The 20,813-nt window shown below is 47.2% G+C and overlaps 2 protein-coding genes across 3 annotated transcripts in view; one reads left to right on the top strand and one right to left on the bottom strand.

Annotated features, from left to right (window-relative positions):
* Positions 1 to 9,316, top strand: part of MICALL1 (MICAL like 1) — a 47,648-nt gene extending 38,332 nt beyond the window's left edge. For both annotated transcript variants that reach the window (XM_078857036.1, XM_078857037.1), the window contains exons 10-16: positions 1,772 to 1,872; positions 2,503 to 2,632; positions 3,716 to 3,806; positions 4,498 to 4,571; positions 4,997 to 5,102; positions 6,687 to 6,733; positions 7,965 to 9,316. In XM_078857036.1, the coding sequence (XP_078713162.1) occupies positions 1,772 to 1,872; positions 2,503 to 2,632; positions 3,716 to 3,806; positions 4,498 to 4,571; positions 4,997 to 5,102; positions 6,687 to 6,733; positions 7,965 to 8,341 (926 nt within the window). In that variant the 3' untranslated portion in view covers positions 8,342 to 9,316. The remainder of the gene's footprint in view (positions 1 to 1,771; positions 1,873 to 2,502; positions 2,633 to 3,715; positions 3,807 to 4,497; positions 4,572 to 4,996; positions 5,103 to 6,686; positions 6,734 to 7,964) is intronic.
* A 1,962-nt stretch (positions 9,317 to 11,278) lies between these two features.
* C5H22orf23 (chromosome 5 C22orf23 homolog) lies at positions 11,279 to 18,292 on the bottom strand. The gene is made up of 6 exons (XM_078857038.1): positions 18,082 to 18,292; positions 16,158 to 16,220; positions 12,907 to 13,083; positions 12,287 to 12,424; positions 11,790 to 11,890; positions 11,279 to 11,534 (listed from the first exon to the last, which is right to left on the bottom strand). The coding sequence occupies exons 1-6, from the start codon at positions 18,161 to 18,163 to the stop codon at positions 11,418 to 11,420; spliced, it is 678 nt and encodes a 225-aa protein (XP_078713164.1). The 5' UTR covers positions 18,164 to 18,292; the 3' UTR covers positions 11,279 to 11,417.
* Positions 18,293 to 20,813: the final 2,521 nt, after the last annotated feature.

Genomic DNA, 20,813 nt, shown 5'->3' with positions numbered 1-20,813 from the left:
ACATAAATACACACCCAACCAACCGACTGTCTGACCCGCCTTCCCCTTACCCACACAGATTTGGAAATCAGAATATTGATTGACAAGTGGAGGAATCCAATGGGCTATAAAGCTCTTAATTCTAGATTTGAAGCTTTCGTGACTGCAAGGATTCATACTCTTAGTTTTTTCGGTAAAGTCACCATGTAGGTAAAAAATAAAATTAAAATTAATAAAAATAAAATAATAAAAAATAAAAAATCACGACGTTTCGGAGGCAACACAAGTCTCCGTCATCAGGTGGGACCGTCACAGCCAGATTTGCTGTATCACTTGAGGGTCGGACAGTTCACTTGATACAGCAAATCTGGCTGTGACGGTCCCACCTGATGACGGAAACTTGTGTTGCCTCCGAAACGTCGTGATTTTTTATTTATTATTATTATTTTATTTTGCATTAATTTTTATTTCATTTTTTACCTACGTGACTTTACCGAAAAAACTAAGAGTATAAAGGTCTTGTCCAGTAGACATCTCTTTTTCACACACTGGAGCGTAGCCAGGACGTGCGCAGCAGCGAATCACAAAGGATTGCACGCGCTTCGAGGGTTTGATCTGCCCCCTGTGAACAGCGGCTATAAATAAGCGGTAGCCAAAACACGTGAACTGTCCGGCCCAGCCTTCTAAGAATACGTGCGCGGTGCCACACGTGACCTCAATGAAAAGCCCACAGAGGTGGGGTCGTGAGTGAGGTTGGTGGGGGTTGGTGGGGTGGGCAGACAGCCAGACAGACAGGCAGGCATGACAGAGGGACAGACAACGGACTGACAGATGGATAGAGGAACAGACGAACGAACAGATCGACGGGCAGAGGACAGGGCATGCGAACAAATAGACAGAAACACAGATGAATCGAAGGAAAGCAAGACAGGCTGTACCTGACAAGTAGATGGACATGCAGATGAAGACATGCTCGGACGAACAGATATATGCACATACAGGCAGATGGACAAACAAACAAAATGATGGGCGGATGAATGGACCGACATACAAGCAGATCTTGCCGACAGAACCACAGACAGAGCCCCGATGGACAGAGGCACATGTGGATAAACAGACGATTCGAATGGACGGACAGACAAGCCCGATCATGCCCGTGACACAAGGAATGCGTGCACTGATTCAGGGACTCTGCCCGCACCCCCACTAAAACCGTCCGGCAAACACTCCCATCGCTGCCCGGGGAGAGACGAGAGGAAGTGAGACGCAATTTATTATCCGTCCTAAATATTTCTCTGACGTGTAATGCTTTCCGTGGCGATGTGGTGTGCCACGATTGGTGGAAACCACAGCTGCTACTGTCTCACAATGTCACCTGACGAGCAGACTTGTCTCCCATGTCTCAACAGTGTCAACTGCAGCACAGTCCTACTTTGGGAAGTCGGGCCAATTCTTCAATGAGTGTTTTGCTCATTGAAGAATCTGCCACGGACAAATCACGAATCAACTTGCTGTACTGCCATCTCATGGCCACCGTGGACCCCAGCAGCTTTGGGAGTTTCACGAGAGAAGAGTCCCTGCCCCTATTTACGTGGAGGCTCGAGACCATCTGCTTATCTTCTACCCATGACCATATCTCTTCTCTAGAACATATCATCTACACGTGTGTGCATGTCACACTGTTTCTATACAGCGTCTTGACATGTAGTTGTATCAAGACACGAGATGAGTGCATGCCGATGCGTCCACTGCCAACGACCCCGTTTCTGACCCCAACCTCCGCTCCACTCAGGTCGTGGCGGCTCTCCCTCCAAGACCGCCGAGACCCCCAAAAAAACGTTCTGGAAGAAGAATCCGGCTCCGGGATATGGATACCCCCCAAATCACACTCCGGTAAACTATCCCCATGCCCCCACCCACCCAACACACGGTACTACAGTGCCCACGCTGTCCCAGGTTGCGATAGTGAATGGAAACACATTTTCTGCAGAAACCTGCAATAAGCAGGACATGTGGCTATAGCAGCTGTACACTCAACAGACGAACCAGGCAGCTGGACACACAGCACACGGACCAGAGAGCTGTCCACACAGCAGACAGATCAGATAGCTGTTCACACAGCAGATAGATCAGACAGCTGTCCAAACAGCAGACAGATCAGACAGCTGTAGACTCACACTGCAGAGACAGCTAATCAAGGAAGATCCGTTACTAAAATAGAATCTGACTTAAATTCAATATTCAATTGAACGTAGAATAAACATGGTCACGTGACAATGAGCAACCAATATCTCGTCTGCGCTGTGTGCTGCAAATGAAGCCAGGGTCTCGAATAAGCTTGGTTCTCAAGAAACGACTTGACGTTTGCAGCAGCAGGGGTAAACGTGCTTCTATATGCAAACACATGCCCCCCCCCCCCCACACTAATCCCCCCCCCCCACACTAACCCCCCCCCCCCCACACTAACCCCCCCCCCCACCCTAACCCCCCCCCCTACCCTCTACATTCCCTTGGTGACATCAGCGACGCAAGCCGGACACGTACATGCCCCCGGAGCAAATCCAGGCGGAGTTGAACTCCATTTGCTTGAGCCTGGATGAGATGCAGCAGAGGGGAGTGCTGCTGGAGGCAGAGCTGAGGAGCTGCGAGGGAGGTGCGAACGCACGTGCACACGTACACGCACGCACACGCATACACGTGCATCAAAGATCAAAGATCCCCCATATAGCCTTAACAGACTGTAGAGGCAAGTGCTGTTAGCGAGCACCTATGAAGGCCGCAACGGTACACGAGGGAGTGGGTGGCCAGCACCACGCCCGACCGCCTTTGTCTCCCTAGTGGCGATGTTTACACACCACACCAGGTACTCATTTGAGGCTGAGTCGACCTAGGGGAGGCCCGGGACCGGTTCAGATAATCGTCACTGGTGTTGGCCGTGAGCGGGAATCGAACTCGGGTCGCCGGGTTCATAGCGCAGCGCGCTAACCGCTACACTATCGCTCCCCACACATACATACACATGCATACAGATGCATGTGCGTATGCACACGAGACGAAGCCTACACAGGCTGTTGGGGCCTGTTCGCAGCGAAGCACTTACTACAGCCGGCATGGTGAACGAGATGGTTGCGTGGCCAGCACCATTTCCAACCACCTTTGTCTCCCCAGTGCTGATGTTAACACTCTAAACCAAATGCTCACTTGGGGCTGAGTAGGCCGAGGAGATGCCCAGGAACATGTTCAGATATCACTGTCCTGTGATGATAGTCATGGACTGGAATCAAACTCAGGTCGCTGGGTTTGTAGCACTGGGTGCTAACCACTGCATCACTGCTCCAGCCTCTTATTTACACGAAGATAAAGACAAAGATCCCCCTATAGCCTTTCACAGACTGTTGAGGCAAGCGCTATAAGCGAACACCTATGGAGACCAACACGGCATACGAGGGGGTGGGTGGGCAGCACCACGCGCGACCCCCTTTGTCACCCCCAGTGGCGATGTTTACTCACTGCACTGGGTACTCATTTGAGGCTGAGTCGACTTAGAGGAGGCTCAGATGACCGTCACTGGTGTTGGCCGTGAGCGGGATTCTCACTCGCGTCGCTGGGTTCTTAGCACACTGCGCTAGCCACTGCACTACCGCTCTGCACACACACACACATCACATCCACACACTACATGCACACACACAGATGTGTGTACGTGTGCTGATGGGCGCTGCGTGCTCGCGTGCAGGAGATGGCGAAGATGAGCTGCTCGTCAATTGGTTCCGACTCATCCAAGAAAAGAACCTGCTTGTGCGAAAAGAATCTGAGCTGGCATACATGTAAGGCTCCCTCCAGCACGGTGGTGGTGACAACGATGACAACGACGATGATGATTGATGATTGAAATTAGAGGCTTGATTTCTAAAATAATGATTTCCAGGTCGCTGGTAGACTGGATTTAGTGGCACGTGACTGGCAGGAGTCACAGTCATGGATGTGGTGTGCCGGATGTGAAATGTTTTACTTCCGGTTGGTTACTGGGACAGATGATGATGACGTAGAAACGACGATGATGGTTCCACAGTTGGTGATGATGATGATGATGATAAATAGGCATTGGTGAAAGATAAAAAGGAGATACATTGATGTTGCCAATGACAATTATTATGGTGATCACAATGATGGGGGTGATAAAACAGTGAAGATAATCAAAATTAGAGTGCGATTGTATGTACGTATGTTGACCTTCTTTAGCACTGTATGTAGCCAACCGTGCTAATCGGAGGTGCGGGGAAAGGACAAAAAAAAAACACAAAAAGCAGTTTATAGTGATAATGACAATGATGGTGGCAACGATGACTGTGATAGTACCGACGATGATAATGACGTTGGTGGCCAAGTTGTTGGAAAGGATGGAGATGTTGACATTAATGATGGCACCAATGCCGATAGTGAAGATACTGATACTGATGATCTCATTTATGCCGACAATATTGGTGAATGCCGATGGTGATGATGTCTCGTGTGCAGCTCCAAGCAGCAGATCCTGGAGGAGCGCCATGCCGAGGTGGAGGACCAGATCCGGCGGATTATGGGGCGACCCGGTGAGATGCGCACGGTTCACGCAGCACGTGCAGTGCACGTGGAATGTGTGCATGTGCGGGCGTGCGTGTGCTTGTGTATGTGTGGTCGTGTGCACTCGGGGAGCGGTCGTGTAGCGGTTAGCACGCTGCGCTACTTACCCAGCGACCCGGGTTCGATTCCCGCTCGTGGCCAACACCAGTGACGATTATCTGCACCGGTCCTGGGCCTCCCCTAGGTCGACTCAGCCTCAAATGAGTTCCTGGTGCAGTGTGTAAACATCGCCACTATGGAGACAAAGGCGGCCGGGCATGGTTACTGGCCACCCACCTCCTCGTGTGCCGTTCCCGTCTTCATAGGTGCTCGCTAACAGAACTTGCTCCTACAGTCTGTTAAGGCCATACAGGGGGATCTTTGTCTTTGTGTGTGTATTCGTGTGTGTGAGTAGAGGCGGAGAAGGATCCAGCACACGAGCAGGAGCTGCTGAAGGAGCTGATGAAGATCGTGCACGATCGTAACCTCATCGTGGAGAACCTCGACAGGGACCGTCTGCGGTGAGAGGGCTTGTGGGAACACAGGCTTGCAGACTGGCATATTGGCATACAGACTGATAGACTGGTATAAAGTCTGGTACACAGGTAGACACAGATACTGACAAACAGGGGGAGGTGTACAGCTCTCTGTCATTTCACTGAGGAATGAAAGACTGCCCATGCATGCCACATGGGATTTAGAAGTTGTTTGACCATACATCAGAAAACTGGTGAGTGTAGAATGCTAAAGGGAGGGCTGGGTGCAGGACCGGTTCAGATATCCCTCGCCATGAACGTTAGCCGTGGCGAGGTTTGAACTCGAGTTGCATGGGTTCGTCGCGGATTACGCAAATCACTGCACCACCACTGCACCCCCTAGATAGGGAGACAGGCGATTGGATTGGTAAACAGAAGTACACAGAGGACAGGTAAACTAAGAACTGTTGTTTTTATTTTACCAGGTAAGGCCCACTGAGCCATATAGCTCTTTTTTAGAAGCGACCTCATGTACAAATGATAGCTCAATGAAGTGGCTTATCGCATGGAAATTTAAAGCAGCCAAATACTCTAAACTCACGTTTCTAAATGTGGAGGGAAAAACCAGAAGACCCAAAGAAAAATCCACGCGACCACGGGGAGAACATACAAACTCCAAATATACAGCAGGTCTCAGGGTCAGAATGAAACCCACAACTCCCCGTATACAAGGCGAGGGAGTTACCATCGACAGGTAGACTGACAGTTGCAAAGACAGGTATGTATGTACAGCTAAATGGGGGATGCAGAGGTACAGAAACGGTGTGATCTGGTGCCCTGCGGATGGGAAAACAGAGGCAAGTGGGTGGATAGATGGACTCGAGAGGTACACGGGCAGTTACACAAGCATGTGCACAGGCTGTTACAGAGACAAGTACGCAGATAAGTATGCAGGGAGTAAGGCATACAAGTGTAGTGTCCTCCTTCCTCCCGGTGTGTGCGTGCGTGTGGTGTGTGGCGCACACACTAGTTGCAGGAGGCACCATCTCTCTTTATTATCTTGTTCACACCACCACCTCCGGCCTCCTCTCTCACGACCACGCTGACGTACAGCCCGTCCCAGACAATACCCTGTCCACATTGCACCGACGGTGTTGACCGAGACAGCCAACTGCTGTCCGGCCGCGCAATGATCGGGCGAAGGCGGCAGTGACGAGGGCGACGACGACGACAGTGACGACGAGACGAGTCCAATCCCAGAACCCGCAGCCAGGAGCTCTCGCTCTCCGCTGCTTTTATTCCTCTCGGCGCGGCTTGGCTCCGCCCTAGCCGCGCCTCCCTTCTCGAACCCTCCAGAGGGTTCCAGGGGCTTTCCCACGAGATCTACATGAACCTTGCCCCAGTTCCTCCGCCCTGCCGGCACACACACACCGTGTACATGCTCAACGGCGTATGCGCTAAGTGTCCACCGCAGTTGCTGCTGCTGGACAGCGGTCGGCGCTGTGTCACTACACAAGTATACAGTTAGTCGAGAAGGTACACGGAGAAATAAGCACATGTAAATAAGTATTTACAGCCAGCCTGTTGTAGTTAATTGAACTATTTTTTGTTGTTATTCCTTCTCAACAGAGAATTAGAAGAAGACAAGGCATTGGAGGACATGCTGTCTACAAAAGGTATTTATTTGCTGTTACTTTGGCTCATGTTACATAAAACCTCAGCACAAAGATTAATGCAGCAGAGATGGACATTCACAATCACTGCAATTCGATGTTCATATTCATCACGTTCCTGCGGAGGCAACCGCGGAAATTACGGCACTAAAATTACATAGTCAACGTTGACTTACAAATAACATCAGAGCAACAAGTGTATAAAGTTTAAAATGAGTAAAATAATGTGAAGGTGACATACTCGGGTTAATTGATGTTTATCTGATAAATATAAATATACACTGCACCGCGGGCCACTGGCAAGCCCATGGTGGCCTTTAGTGCAGACCCTGATGTGCAGCCCCCAAAAATACACAAAACGTGAAAACACCCCATCGAGCTGTCCAAACCACAATGATTTCAAATGTGTGGCGGCCCCCACACTGATGTCTTATCGGCGAAAGAGGCCCCCCTCTGAAAATTCGTGAAGGACACTGGCGTTATGCGTCTAACATCGACTGTCTTGAGCAAAAACAGTGTAGCGTCAAGAGGTGTGGTCTTGTCGACAAACCAATAGGATCCATAATGTAAGTTTTTTTAGTTAGATCGTGTAAATATAAATGTGTCGTTAAACCCGCCACCATCCGACACAGCCAATTAGTAAGGTTTATCACGTAAACAGAACATGCCAATTCGTTACGAGTAAATGTATTGGAGAGCAAATCCACAACCCGTGGCCTGTCGATGAGAACGTACAGTATTCCCTCGTTATTCACGAACTTGCTATCCGCGAATCGCATCTGGAATTCTGCACGACTGCAACGAGAGAGATCGAAAGAAAGTGATGAGATAAAGTAATGAGAGAGAATGTGATGCGAGAAAGTGAAGTGATAAGAAAACTTAGCGACGCTTTAGAAGCATATGCAGGCGTTGCGCGTACGATAATTATCATAGGCCAATATCAATATCCGCAAAATGTTCTCTTCACGAGCATCTCCTGAACATTCCTTGTAAATAATGAGGGAATACTGTAGCATTGCAAGAAGTGACATCGCAGGAAGTGATGTAACAGCTCTGTCGATGCCCGATGCTTGCCTACTTTCGCTGAAAAGTTTCAGGGGATGATCAAAATGAATTGCTGGCTTCAATGGGCGACACTTGGGGCAAAGCTAGCCGCGTAACAATCACTCTCGCATCGAAGGCTGCGTGAATTGTCTTTTCTCGGGCGTCAAACTCGGTTTCCTCTTACTTTCAGATATCTTCAAGAGCCAGGAGGCGGGCCAGGAGACGCCCAAGGACACTGGAAAGGAGACGCCCAAGGAGAAGAAAGAGAGGAAGAGGGCCGAGCAGGAGAAGAAGGACCTTGAGAAGAAGGAGAAGATCAGGGCAGAAAAGGAGCGGCGGGATCAGGAAAAGCAGGAGAGGCAACGAGCCGAGAAGGAACAGAAGGAAAAGGAGAAGCAGGAGAAGGAGAGGCAGCAGAAGGAGAAGCAGGAGAAGGAGAAGCAGCAGAAGGAGAAGCAGAAGGAGAAGCAGGAGAAGTCAAAGAAAAACAAGGAAAAAGCTGAAAATAAAAAGAACAAAAGTGACACCCTCACCAGCGAGACGGAAAACGGAAAGATCGAAGCGTGACCGCCGTGGTGAAGGTGGCTGCATCATCGGCAAGCGAGACTTAAGACGATAACGGCGGTGGGGGGTGAGGTCACGGCGCCATTGCAACCCACCCCCCTCCACCATCGCCGTCCATGCCTTCCCAGTCAGCGCCACTCACAGCTTCATTTCTCACCGAGTGTTTTCCGAACCGCTGATACACTGGAGGTGGCACGTGACTAGTAGCCACAACCATAGCGAATATTTTCCGGCTCGGACCCGGCGGAAATTAATCCCGCGACCGCCACTTCTTCCAGAGTACGAGTTTGGGGGGCCGTCGGGTCGAGGGTGGCGCTTAGACGTGGTTTAAACTAAACTAAAACTTTGTACTTTACCAGGTAAGGCCCACTGAGCTACGCAGCTCTTTTCAGCAGCGACCTGTCAACAAATTATAGCTCAAATAAGCGGCTTATGTGGAAATTTATAGCAGCCAAATACTCTTAAGTGCATGTTTCTAAATGTGGAGAGAAAAACCCAGAGGACCCGGAGAAAATCCCCACGGGAATAACATGCAAACGCCAAATATACAGGCATTAGGGTCAGGATGGAACCCACGACCCCTGTATACCAGGCGAGGTACTTAACATCTCGCCACCTGGGCGCCAAGGGGGGTGGCGCCACGACTCCGACGGCGGGGCTCCGCTGTGTTTTCATTTTTGAACCCCGGCCGTTTTGATTTTAGTTGCGTTTTTGTTTCATTTTGTGGTTGCACTTTAGGGTTTTTAGACTGCAGTAGTTGTCTGACCGTCTGGGCTATTTGCACAGCGGCCGGCAAGCGCATGGGCAAGCTTCAATTACACTTTACAGTATATTTCCCGTTTCTAACATGTTCTCTGCCTTTTGTAAAATGTATACACTGCGATATTAATTGCTTTCGGGACTTGGCAACGCTCTGCAGCCTTAAGCTAGAACACTATTGTTGCTTCCGAAATAAAGTTGTGCAGTCTTTGTTAAAAATGGTGATTTTCTGTTTTTATATAAACTAGCGGGAAGTACCCGGCGTTGCCCGGACAAAAAAGACACACACACATCGACTTACACACACAGACATCCACCCACACACACACACACACCAACCTACACGCACACACATATGCACTTACACACACATATTGACTAACACACATGGACTTACACACACACACATCGACTCACACACGCACATAGAGCCACACACACATCCACTTACACGCAGACGTATCGACGTATACACACACAGCGACTCGCACATAGACTCACACACTACTCAGCGTCGTACACACACACATTGACTTACACACATACATGGGCCTACAAAAATACAAAGACCCACACACACAATCGACTTACACACAGCGACTCTCACACAGACACATACATCGACTCTCACATCTAATTACACGCGCAATTATGTTTTTATTTTAACTTACACACACATACATGGATTCTCTCACACACACATGGAACTACACACTACACACATACATACATAAACTCACACGCACACATATCGACTAACAAAGACAAAGATCCCCCGTAAAGCCTTAACAGACTGTAGGGGCAAGTGCTGTTAGCGAACACCTATGAAGGCCGGGTTCGATTCCCACTCACGGCCACCATAGGTGACGATTATTTGAACCGGTCCTGGGCCTCCCCTAGGTCGACTCATACGAGCAACTGGTGTGCTGTGTGAACATCGCCACTGGGGAGACAAAGGCGGCCGGGCGTGGTGAAAAACACAGCAAAAATGTTTTTCTTACTGTGTTTTTCACACCTGATGATGATTGCTTGTGTTGCAGTCGAAACGTCGTGAGAATTGTATTGTTTTATATTTTTATTATTTTATTGTTTCCCTTTTACGTGACTTTACCGAAATAACCAAGAATATGAATCCCTGCAGTCACGAAAGCTTTAAATCAAAACTCATCAGTTGGTTTCGTAGTTTGAGTAAAAGTGTTCACCTGCTCAAGTGTGTGTGAGGCAGCCTCCATTTCACTTGTTGGGTGGGGTGCATCAGATAGCTGCTGCCACTTTGTCGGAAGTCAACAGGTCAACAGTGGTCGTCTGTGTAGGGACTGGCTAGGGCCCTATTCGAATGTGGAATTTTGACAGATGGCTTAGGGTTGCGAGTGGAGATTAGCACCACCCTGTTGCGCATTTAAGCGGGGAGGTACTCACACTAGAGTGTGAGGATTAGTTTATGTACATATCGAGTCATAATTCAGAGGCCTTTGTCAATCGACCGGTGGTGCAGTGGTTAGCACCCTGCGCTATGAACCTGGTGACCGGAGTTTTGATTCCTGGCCACAGCTCATACCTTTGGTGAGTGATGTCTGAACTGGTCCTTGGGTGCTTCCTTCACCAACCTGCACTGACCAGTGTAGTGAAGTATGGTCAAACAACTCCCGACGAACAACACTATGTGGAGTGGCCTTCATCCAGTAGTGCATTGACAAGGTTGTAAAATAATATTCTATCTCGTCATACTAAGCTCACACTCTCTTCAACCAATGATAATTCCTGTCAGCGAAATAAAAATTCACAGGTGAAGATATAAGATGTGAGAGGCACAGGACATTATGGGAAACCCCACTCACGGAAACATCCACCTGATGTAACTATCATAATCGCTAAGGACCCTTCTTATGCATGAAGGGGAAATCACTGGCTGCTGAGTGTGGTGCATAATTCCATATCTGTTACGTATGTAAGTGAAATCGCAGTGTGAATTTAAGATTCAGTTGTTACACAGTCAAATTTATTTATATTTTAACAACTTGGTATTCGGGCTGATACAACAGAATACAATGCCCTACCTGGGGTTTAATTTTCTCACTCAATATTTTTCGACTGTTAGGCTGGCAAGTGGCACGTGACTGGTAGTAGCCACAGCCGTAGTGAGAGGTAGACCCAGCTGCAAAAAGCCCTGGGCCTAGTTTCACCCAATGTTACAGGACCTGTGAGGTCTGCTCTGCAGCACGTGTCACAACTCTGATAATTCCCTGGGTGGCTTCACTGGGAGTGAAACCTCTTGTTTATACATCGACCCATCTCCGTGGCCACTGCAGGGACTGCGAGGTCACTCGGCAACTGTGACTCTGCCAACATGATTTGAGTTCCGCTCCTCATCTTTTTCCACCAAAGCTGTGAGCTCCTTCGTCCTTTTGCGGTCGATATCCTCCATCTCGCGGATTTTCTGTTGGTGACAGACAAAGAGATTCGATATCTGGTCAGGTGGCACCACGTGCAAAATGTCTGTAGAAGGCAGTACAGCAAATTGGTTCAAACAACCTAACTTCCAAAATGTCTAATGCTGCCAAAAAACAAGTCGTAAAAATATTTATTTAATAGGCACTCACCGGAAGCCATTTTGCCTGCTTATCACACTTTTATCACTACTACCACTGGGTGGGTAAGTTGGATGGGTGCATCATGCTGCACTTGGAACCACCTGGGAGATCTGCGAGTGGATGAGAGGCGCGTACTGCTTGCTCCGACCTAACACCTCCATCTCCTGCAGGAATACTCGACGCTCCTCAATTTCCTCCATCACTGCCAAGACACACCGAGGAGAATGTGAACAAGGATGAGAGGAGACCGTGGAGGCAATGGTTGCAGATATTGTAATGCCAGATGGTGGTGGTTGTAGTCAAGGCATTGGTGAGTAGTGATTATCACAGTTATGACTGTAAGTGGTGATTGCAGTGGTAATGGTGATGGTGGCAGTCATGGTGGTAGCAATGATGACGGTCATAACAGTAGCTTGTAGCAATGATGGTAATCGCAGCAGTAAGAATGGTGACATTGGTGGCACTATTAGTGGTGATAAAGGTGGTATTGGGTGTAGCGGTGGCGGTGGTGGCAGTGATAGCAGTGATATTGTTGGCAGTAGCAGCGGCGGCAGTGTTGGTGTTGGCAGTAGCGGTTGGTAGTGACGGTGTCACCCACACTCCGTGAATCTGTCAAGCTCTGGCTCCGGTGGCGGAGGGGTCCTGGGCTGCCGGGGTCGATGGGTCCCGCCCTGCTCGTCAGCTTGCCCCGTCGCCATCAAGTTCTGCAGCCGCTGCTTCTCGGCCTCGGTGTTCTCTGCCACGGAGCACATGACCGCCACAGTGCTGGCTCAAACCCGCGCAACCACAACCATGACGTGTGGTGTTGGCTCGCGGCTCTGGGTCCAGGAGGCGATACAAACTCCACCCCAGGTTCAACATATCTCAGATGGATTCAGAACAACGTGTGTGGGTACTCAGTGAGTAACTGAAATGCGCTGGCAGTGGTTTCATCACTGGCTATTTCTGCACCAGACGCTCAAATGCATGCCTATGCAATCAGAAAAAAAATAAAGCAAGATGAGAACCCATTCAAAAGTTTCTTGCAAGGGGAGAATGCAGTCCATACATCATCACAGAACTCATCTGGAGCCCAGCAACTAGTTCCTCATCATCGTCACTCCCTGCCATTGCGTTCCACTCATCACTGAGTTTGGAGCCTCCTCAACCTGAAGCCCATGAGGAGTGGTCACTGACAGCACGGGGTGGGGTTTGTGCTGAAAAGGAAAGGGGACTCACTGCCGGGCTTTGGGCGGTACTGCTCCCTCTCGTAGGCGTCGCCGGCCATGCAGTCACTCGCCGGTCGTAGGTGGGGCCTTCCCCTGGAGGCCGCGGTGGAGCGAGCCTGTGGCGGTGGCTTCCTGTTCCGCCTGGCGCTGGCGGGCACATGGCTGCTCAGCGGCAGGCTCTCGCCATCTGCACAAGTCCCGTGCATTCAATTTAAATGTATTCCCGTGATATTTCTGTATGCCACTTAACATTGGCACCAGGGCTAAGCTGTAGCCCCCGCACATATAACACAATGGGCCCCCCAATGCACATAGCGGTATATGGCCCCCCAATGCCACGGTGAATCCGAAATGCCACCACGGGCCCCCAATACATGGCATGATTCACTTATGAGACCTGATGAAAAGAAAGATACATATAACACAATGAACTCTCCTTGGCAGTCTGCAGCTTGACATGGCTGACTGATGAGCTCGAATGATGATGAGGACCCACGCAGCTCTGTGGCCTCCCCATGAAATCTGTAACTGGGTACGGGTCAATAAGCTAAATGAACGGGGATCCATAAAACACTGTGTGCTTCCCTTGATAGTATGTGATTGAATATCATTCAACGATGAGCTCCAATGATTCCATATGGGTTGATTTGACATTTTACTTTTGCAAGGTGAGCCAGGTCAACAAGTGCAATTTAGATCTAAGTACACAGAGTTAAAATATGTTAGGTGAGACGATCAGGCTGCTCATTAGCAATAAATATACTGTTCTGTCAAAGGAGGAAAAAACATTATGTAAACACAAGTCACAATAAACGAAGGCACAGATCATATTCGACTTGCAATTACTCATCAAAATGCATTAAAATCAATGGACCAACATTTGATAAAGAAATGTGATTGGAGACACGAACAATCAAACTTTTTTAAGCAGAGCGATATTGCTTCATGTACTTGTTCTAGACCTTCCTCTTCTCATTTATCCATGACTGCCTCTCAGCTTTAACTCCTCTGCCATTAACTGCACCAGATCCTCTCATAATCTTTGTACAATACCTCTTATCCATCCTTTCATCCGCCTTCTCCCCACAGCTTTGGGTTCCCATCTCATGTGCATTGTCTTAAGATGTTCTTTCATTGTAATTTAATTGTTAAACGGGTGCAGTGGTGGTGTCGTGCCTAGCGCATTGCGCTTTTAACTCAGCGGTGTAAATTCGCTTCCCAGCAATTAATAATAGTTGATGTGAGTGATATCTCAACCCACACTCAGCAGCTCACACTGGCCAGATTGGTTATGTATGATCAATCAACTCCCGTGACTGATACGCAGTGGAGAGGCCATCAACAGTGGGCTGACAAAGAAGTGTCCATTATGAATATAAATATTACTTACTGATTAACCTCTTATTTTTCCTATAGTTTTTCTACAATTGATCAATTGAATAGCTATATTTTTTGACAAACCAATAAAGAGCAGGTGTTCAAGCTGAGGGAAAATGAATAAGAGCACTGGCATTGCCACTAAATCCAAATATAGTAGTCGAAAGAGTGCTTCCGTCTGCCACTAAGCCTTGGGCAGGAACAATAAACCGTAATCCTAAAGATGGCTCTGCGAGCCTATAGAAATGTCACTAAACCTTAATACTGTAATCCTGAAGGTGTATGCCTCTGCGAGCTTCAGGCATGACCACTGAACTGTAATACTTCTCAGGGTGCATTCGTCTTGGTCCCTGAGCTGTGGGAATAAGCAGTGGACCATAATGACCCCTAAGAGTGCCTTAGGGTCTGACATGGTGGTGCAGCAACAAGTATAGTGTATTGTAGTTATCGTATTATCGTCTGGTTCGCTTTCACTTTGGTCCCATTCTTCTTCGATATAGGGGCAATTCGGAATTGGATGGGCAGTTCATCCAAAAACAATGGGAACAGCTCTGATATATTTATAATCGCCATTTACCACCCATGCAGTACATCGCTTGGCGTCAGAACAAATTGTTTCTTGAGATAATTACTCGGTAAGGAGGTGACTGCAGACCAAATGGGACGTTCAAACAAATGTGGCATTTACCACATAGAGTAAACAATTAATGAGAATCAATGCTGAAAAATCTATAATCTGTGCTTGAGACGACATTACTCTGTAGGTGGTGCGCAGGGCAGCCCAGAGGGGGGGGGGGGGTCAATAGGTTACATTTTCCGAGGAGCTGACACACAACAAGTATAACCCGTAAAAACAAAGTTTTTCACTATAAATCCTTTATATGCGTGGCGGCTAGAGTCCTCTCGTCCTCTGGCTTGAGATGGCTGCCACCTATGGGTCAGATGATTGCATTGCACCATTAAGCAATTGGTAATTAAATATAATATTTTTGTCCTAAAAAGTGTAAAATTTTGGAAAAAAAATTTCACTAACATTAATTGTCACGCACAACGAGCCTGTGTGGAAAATGTCAGCTCGATTGGATCACGGGAAGTGGGTTAAAAAACGACCGAAAGATTTGCACGGTCGTAAGCAAGCAAGCGAACTTAATATAAAGGATTTAAAAAGAGGATGTGCCACAACTTGGCTGGTATTCTGTTTTGTCATTTTTTTAACAAGAGGGGCCCCCACGTGGCATTGTGACCAGAGGCTCCAGGAACCTTCCGGGCGACGCTCGTGGTGGTTGTGGGAAGTCAACCCGAATGAGATACTGAAATGATGAGATAGTCGTTTGTCGATTATCCGGCGTGCTTTGGGGGTGGGAGGGGGTGCCGGATTTTCAAAAATGCTGGATAATCACATCATTTAAAATAGCTTATTTTTGCACATTCTTGTATGACGTGTTTTATGTATTGTATGTTTTTTCAGTGTTTTAAATGTGTTTACTGTGTGAAATTGGCATAACTAAACATAAAAATGGACAAAAATAAACATCCTACTTTTAAAAAATTGTATTTACTGTAACGTACTTACCGCTCCAATCTCGCAGACTGTGCATGAGGTGATGTATATACGTTCAGTATTTTCATTGTTTAAGTTGTATGTAGTGTACAATGCACTGTATATAATATTTTAAACTGAAATCAAACAGAGCTCCTTTTTATCTGTCACGCACATGGTGCCGATCGCCGGACTGGCCTTTGGAACAGTTGTTTTGCCAGTTTCACCGGATCGGCCCCGGACCACTGGATAATGTTGGAAGCCGGATAATCGATTATCGAACTGCAATAACTCGGCAAAGGGGGAAGGAAGGGTGCTCGAAGAGAGATGGGGTGCGCTTTTACTCGCGATCTTGGCGGTGAGGTGTCTCTGCTGGAGGTTCGTCAGGCGAGCCTCTTTCATCATCACTGGGAAGAGAAAGGGATCAGCAGCACATTTGGTGAGAGAAAAAATATTCATCACAAATGCTGGAGTTATTATGAAAGGAGATGCGGATTTGCAACAACAAAAGAGGCACAATTAGCAAGTGGAAAAAATGAGAGGCAAAATAAGAATCATTTTTATAACTTCATTAAACAAGTGTACTAATACGTTTGTGTTTAAGTAACCTCATTAAACTGTTAGGCAAAATCACGGTGATATCCAATATTAAAACTGACACAAAAACGGTAAAACAGAACCATTTCCTGCCGCGGTGAGGCGCTCTCTGGCAGTAATTTTGAAGTTAAAAGCGCCGCTTTCACATCAGCAACGGGTTTCGAGCAAACTCGGTTTAAACCTCGGTTTAATGGGCGAAACGAATTGAACCACTGCATTAATAAATCCAGTTACATATGTTTAACCATTTAAACACTGTAAAAAATGCACATGTAAGGAAAACCAAACTCTCCCACAACCTTGGCTAAAGGCATCACAATCGTATGTACAATCTAGATTCAATCGTATGTACGTTGCATTTTTTTCGCACCGTACGTAGCCAACCGCGCTAATCGGAGGTGCGGGGGGGGGCCACAACAAACTAAACACAAAAGAGCAGTTCTAAAGACATTAGTTTTTCAATCTAGCTGATTTAAAAGTGCATAGCTCCGGTGGCGTCCCTAATATCGGAAGGTGCGTTCCAGACGGCCGCAGAAAGCGCGCGATGCGGTGACCCCCGCCGTCTTTGTTTCGATGGTTTAGCAGCCAAAAGGCGGCTTAGGTTTTTTCGGTAAAAGTCACGTAGGTAAAAATAAAATAATAATAATAATAAATGAAAATAAATCAATTAAATCACGACGTTTCGGAGGCAACACAAGCTTCCTTCATCAGGTGTAAAAAGGCACAGACAAATAACTACAGTTATTTTGATTTAATTGATTTCTTTTTTTTTACCTACGTGACTTTACCGAAAAAACCTAACAGTATGAATCCTTGCAGTCACGAAAACTTCAAATCTAGAATTAAAAGCCGGCTTCATTTTCATTGCCATCATCACTTCGTCGAAGTTTGTCAGTGGCATACCTGTCAACCCCTTATTACAAACCAATTCAGACCTTATTGGTCATCCCGTGCCCTTAAAAATCTCAACGTTCATTCTACAAAGTCCCACCACGGGGGAGTAACACAAACAAATAGACAAAAAAATTATCTAGTTTTTTTTATTACCTAGTAGTTTTTGTGTACTCATACCTGTCAACCCCTTATTAGTGCCCTACCTTATTACAGACCAATTCGGACCCTATTGGTCACCCCGTGCCCTTATAAATCTCAACGTTCATCCTACAAAGTTCCACCACAAGGGAGAAACACAAACAAATAGACAAAAAAATAATCTAGTTTTTTTAAAATTACCTAATAGTTGTTTTGTACTCATACCTCTCAACCCCTTATCAGTGCCCTATCTTATTACAGACCAATTCAGACCCAATTGGTCACCCCGTGCCGTCATACATATCAACGTTCATCCTACAAAGTCCCATCACAAGGGAGAAACACAAACAAACAAATATTCCCGCATTGAAACGTCTTTACGCCGTATGGACTTGAAAACTCTATTTCCCTCTAAAAGATTACGGGGTTAATCCGTATGGGTGGCACAGCTTGGCGAGTCGCGTAAATGTCCAAAGACTTTGCTGATGTGTCACGCCAATTGCACCAAACCGGTCCACGTCTCCTGCGTCGTCTCGTGCAAACATTTCACCTCGCAGCTTGCGCAATACTTAATTCCAATTACGGCAATACAATGTTCTTAATAGAATTAAATTGAAATTTTTGACGTGAAGTTCTCACCTCTCAGTAGGTCTCGAGTAGCCGGACTGAAGGCCGTGCCGGCCGGCGCCCATAAACCGCCTTCGGCGCCCCTCCCGGCCATGTCCCTGCCTTTATTATCTTCAAATTTTAACTTTAAATGTGTTTCTTACTTTGCACAAATGGCTCTTAAAACATCTAAAGAGTGAGGCGCACAGGCCTTAGGCTCCAATCGAGCACTAGGCCTGAGCTTCTCGTCTCCTAGCAACCGCGTTGCCGTGACGACGGCGAGTTACGGACAACGTGGACCAATCGCGTTCGCTGTTATTTTCGGGACGACGAGTCGCCGCTTGTGATTGGCTGATGCGAGGCATAATAATTAATTATTATTCACACGACACCTGCCTGCCCACGTGGGTGGGTCGTGCAGCTGACGGGGAGCGGTGGTGCAGCGGTTAGCGCCATACAATACGAACCTGGCATGCCCGGGTTCGATTCCCGCTCACGGCCAACACCAGTGACGATTATCTGAACCGGTCCTGGGCCTCCGCTAGGTTGACTAAGCCTCAAATGAGTACCTGGTGCGATGTATAAACATCGCCACTAGGGGAGACAAAGGCGGCCGGGCGTGCTACTGGCCACCTACCCCCTCGTTTGCCGTTCCGGCCCCAACAGTCTGTTAAAGGCGATATGGGGGATATGTCTTTGCAGCTGATGGGGATGTTGACAGCGTGGAGAATGGCTGATTGTGTATTGAGACTGTGCTGATTATAGGTTTCGTGAAGTCCCACCCATGTATTAGGGAGTTTCATTTGTTACACGGATGGTCCCGTTTTGCCGGGTGATCACAGCAAAAACATCAATATTGTATTGCAGAGTGTTTTATAGGGTGGTCCAGATGTCTTGTGAATCTTTTTAAGGTAAGGTTTATTAAAAACAAATATGCAAAGGAAATACATTGTTGCGGGTCAATTAATTATGGGGGTCACAAGACATCTGGACTACCCTGTAACAGCGTCATTGTAGTAGTCAGGTAGCAGGGGTTGAGGGCTGTGCGTGTATTATGACCGTGATAAAGACTTCAGTCTGTTTCAACGACGAGGTTTAATGAAAGCAATACAACTTTAACAAGAACTTTAAATAAATGTATCCTAACGCAACGCTATCTAACATGGGTCGCTATGTATATGTGAAGTGTGATATACAGAGTAAACAAAGCAAGTGGAGCCCGATAATTGTTTTTTTACCCTTCAATCTGGCAACAAAACTTAAGGGTAAAAAAACAATTATCATATTTTTACTGGCAAATGAGGTTCCCATAGTCAAGTGGAGCCCTTTAACTACATTTGATCAGTCTCCGGCTGAGCTATCAACATAGGTTAAATGAACGATTCCTGTATTGTATTTGTATCCGCAATTTCACGTCTTCCTAATCTCCCCTCCAAACCGAACCACTCTCGCCAGGTGCCAAACACAATCGCCACTCTACTCTCCTTTGTTTACCCACCGTTCCCGAGGCAACCAACGATCCGTTCCAAACCAATCCCACGCCATTCGCCACCAAGTGACGGTGACGTCCCCACGTGGGCGCCTGTGCCAAGCTAGGTGCACTTTGAGGCCACGTGAAGTGTCGAAGGCTCGCTGACAAAAGGTCTCGGGACAGACCCAGCAGGTGCCATGGGTTGGCTGACTGAGATGACCGGTGGATGCACACCAGCTGTATCCCCCCCCCCCAACTGTGCCCTTCCTAACCGGCCACGTCTCTACAGCCCAACCATATAATATCCCCCTAACAACACCAGCTGTAACCACATACACGTGGGCTGCCACATTTATATATGGGCTGTTACACGTGTTAAGTAGCAAAACAACACAAATTCGTCAACACTGTCGTCTTAAAAGAACAATATATACAACAGGCGACGTTTTGGACAATAGCCCGGCTTCATAACACATAAACAGGTCAGAGAGACGGAGTGTGTGTAAGAGTTACATGTAATGTAGTTGCACGGCACTGGGTGCCATTGATCTCCAATAGGTAGTAACTATATCAATGTATTATTTCCATATTTGTCTGACAAAATAAAGATTTTCTTTTACACATTCCATCGATCACACGGCTTTCGAGAAGTGCATTAGCAGAATGTCCCGCACCTCCGATTCGCACGGTTGGCTACGTACGGTGCGAAATAAGTTATACTAACAGCATTGTTTCAACCCAAGAAAACCGATTTTGACAGAACGTTACAACAGACCATACAAAAACACGATAGCAGTGCAAAGTATAGTATAAGGAAAGGTAAACAAATCACCTGAAAAGTTATACAAATAAAATAAACTTTTTTTCATCAGGTAAGCACACTGAGGTATTGACTTATTTTTCAGAAGTGACCTGGGCACAAATGATAACAAAGTGTATTAATTATTACGTGCAAATGTTTCCCAACTAAATAATATATATATCAGTGGTACTTATCCTGGGGTACATGCACCCACTGAGGGTGCGAGATGCCCCCTTCTGGGGGTGGGATACTTTACACATTTTTTTAGAAGGTAAATCATCAAAACACAAATTAATTGTTTCATCAACCCCTTATGTTCTTACTAACATTATACATTTTCCGCAACGATCGACAACCAAATGGGGGTTGTGCAAGGCTGCAGTAAAGGTGAATAAGAACCGCCGATCTGAAGGCACGTTTCTGAATGTTTTTTTTCTCAATGAGTTTGAGAGCCCAAGTGCCACGTGGAAATTTCGATTTAAAGCTTTCGTG

The sequence above is a fragment of the Lampetra fluviatilis genome, chromosome 5 (genome assembly GCF_964198595.1).
Source record: "Lampetra fluviatilis chromosome 5, kcLamFluv1.1, whole genome shotgun sequence".
In the NCBI taxonomy this organism is placed as follows: Eukaryota; Metazoa; Chordata; class Hyperoartia; order Petromyzontiformes; family Petromyzontidae; genus Lampetra; species Lampetra fluviatilis.
Note: the sequence above shows the minus strand (reverse complement) of the source record. Positions and strands in the feature narration are given on the sequence as shown.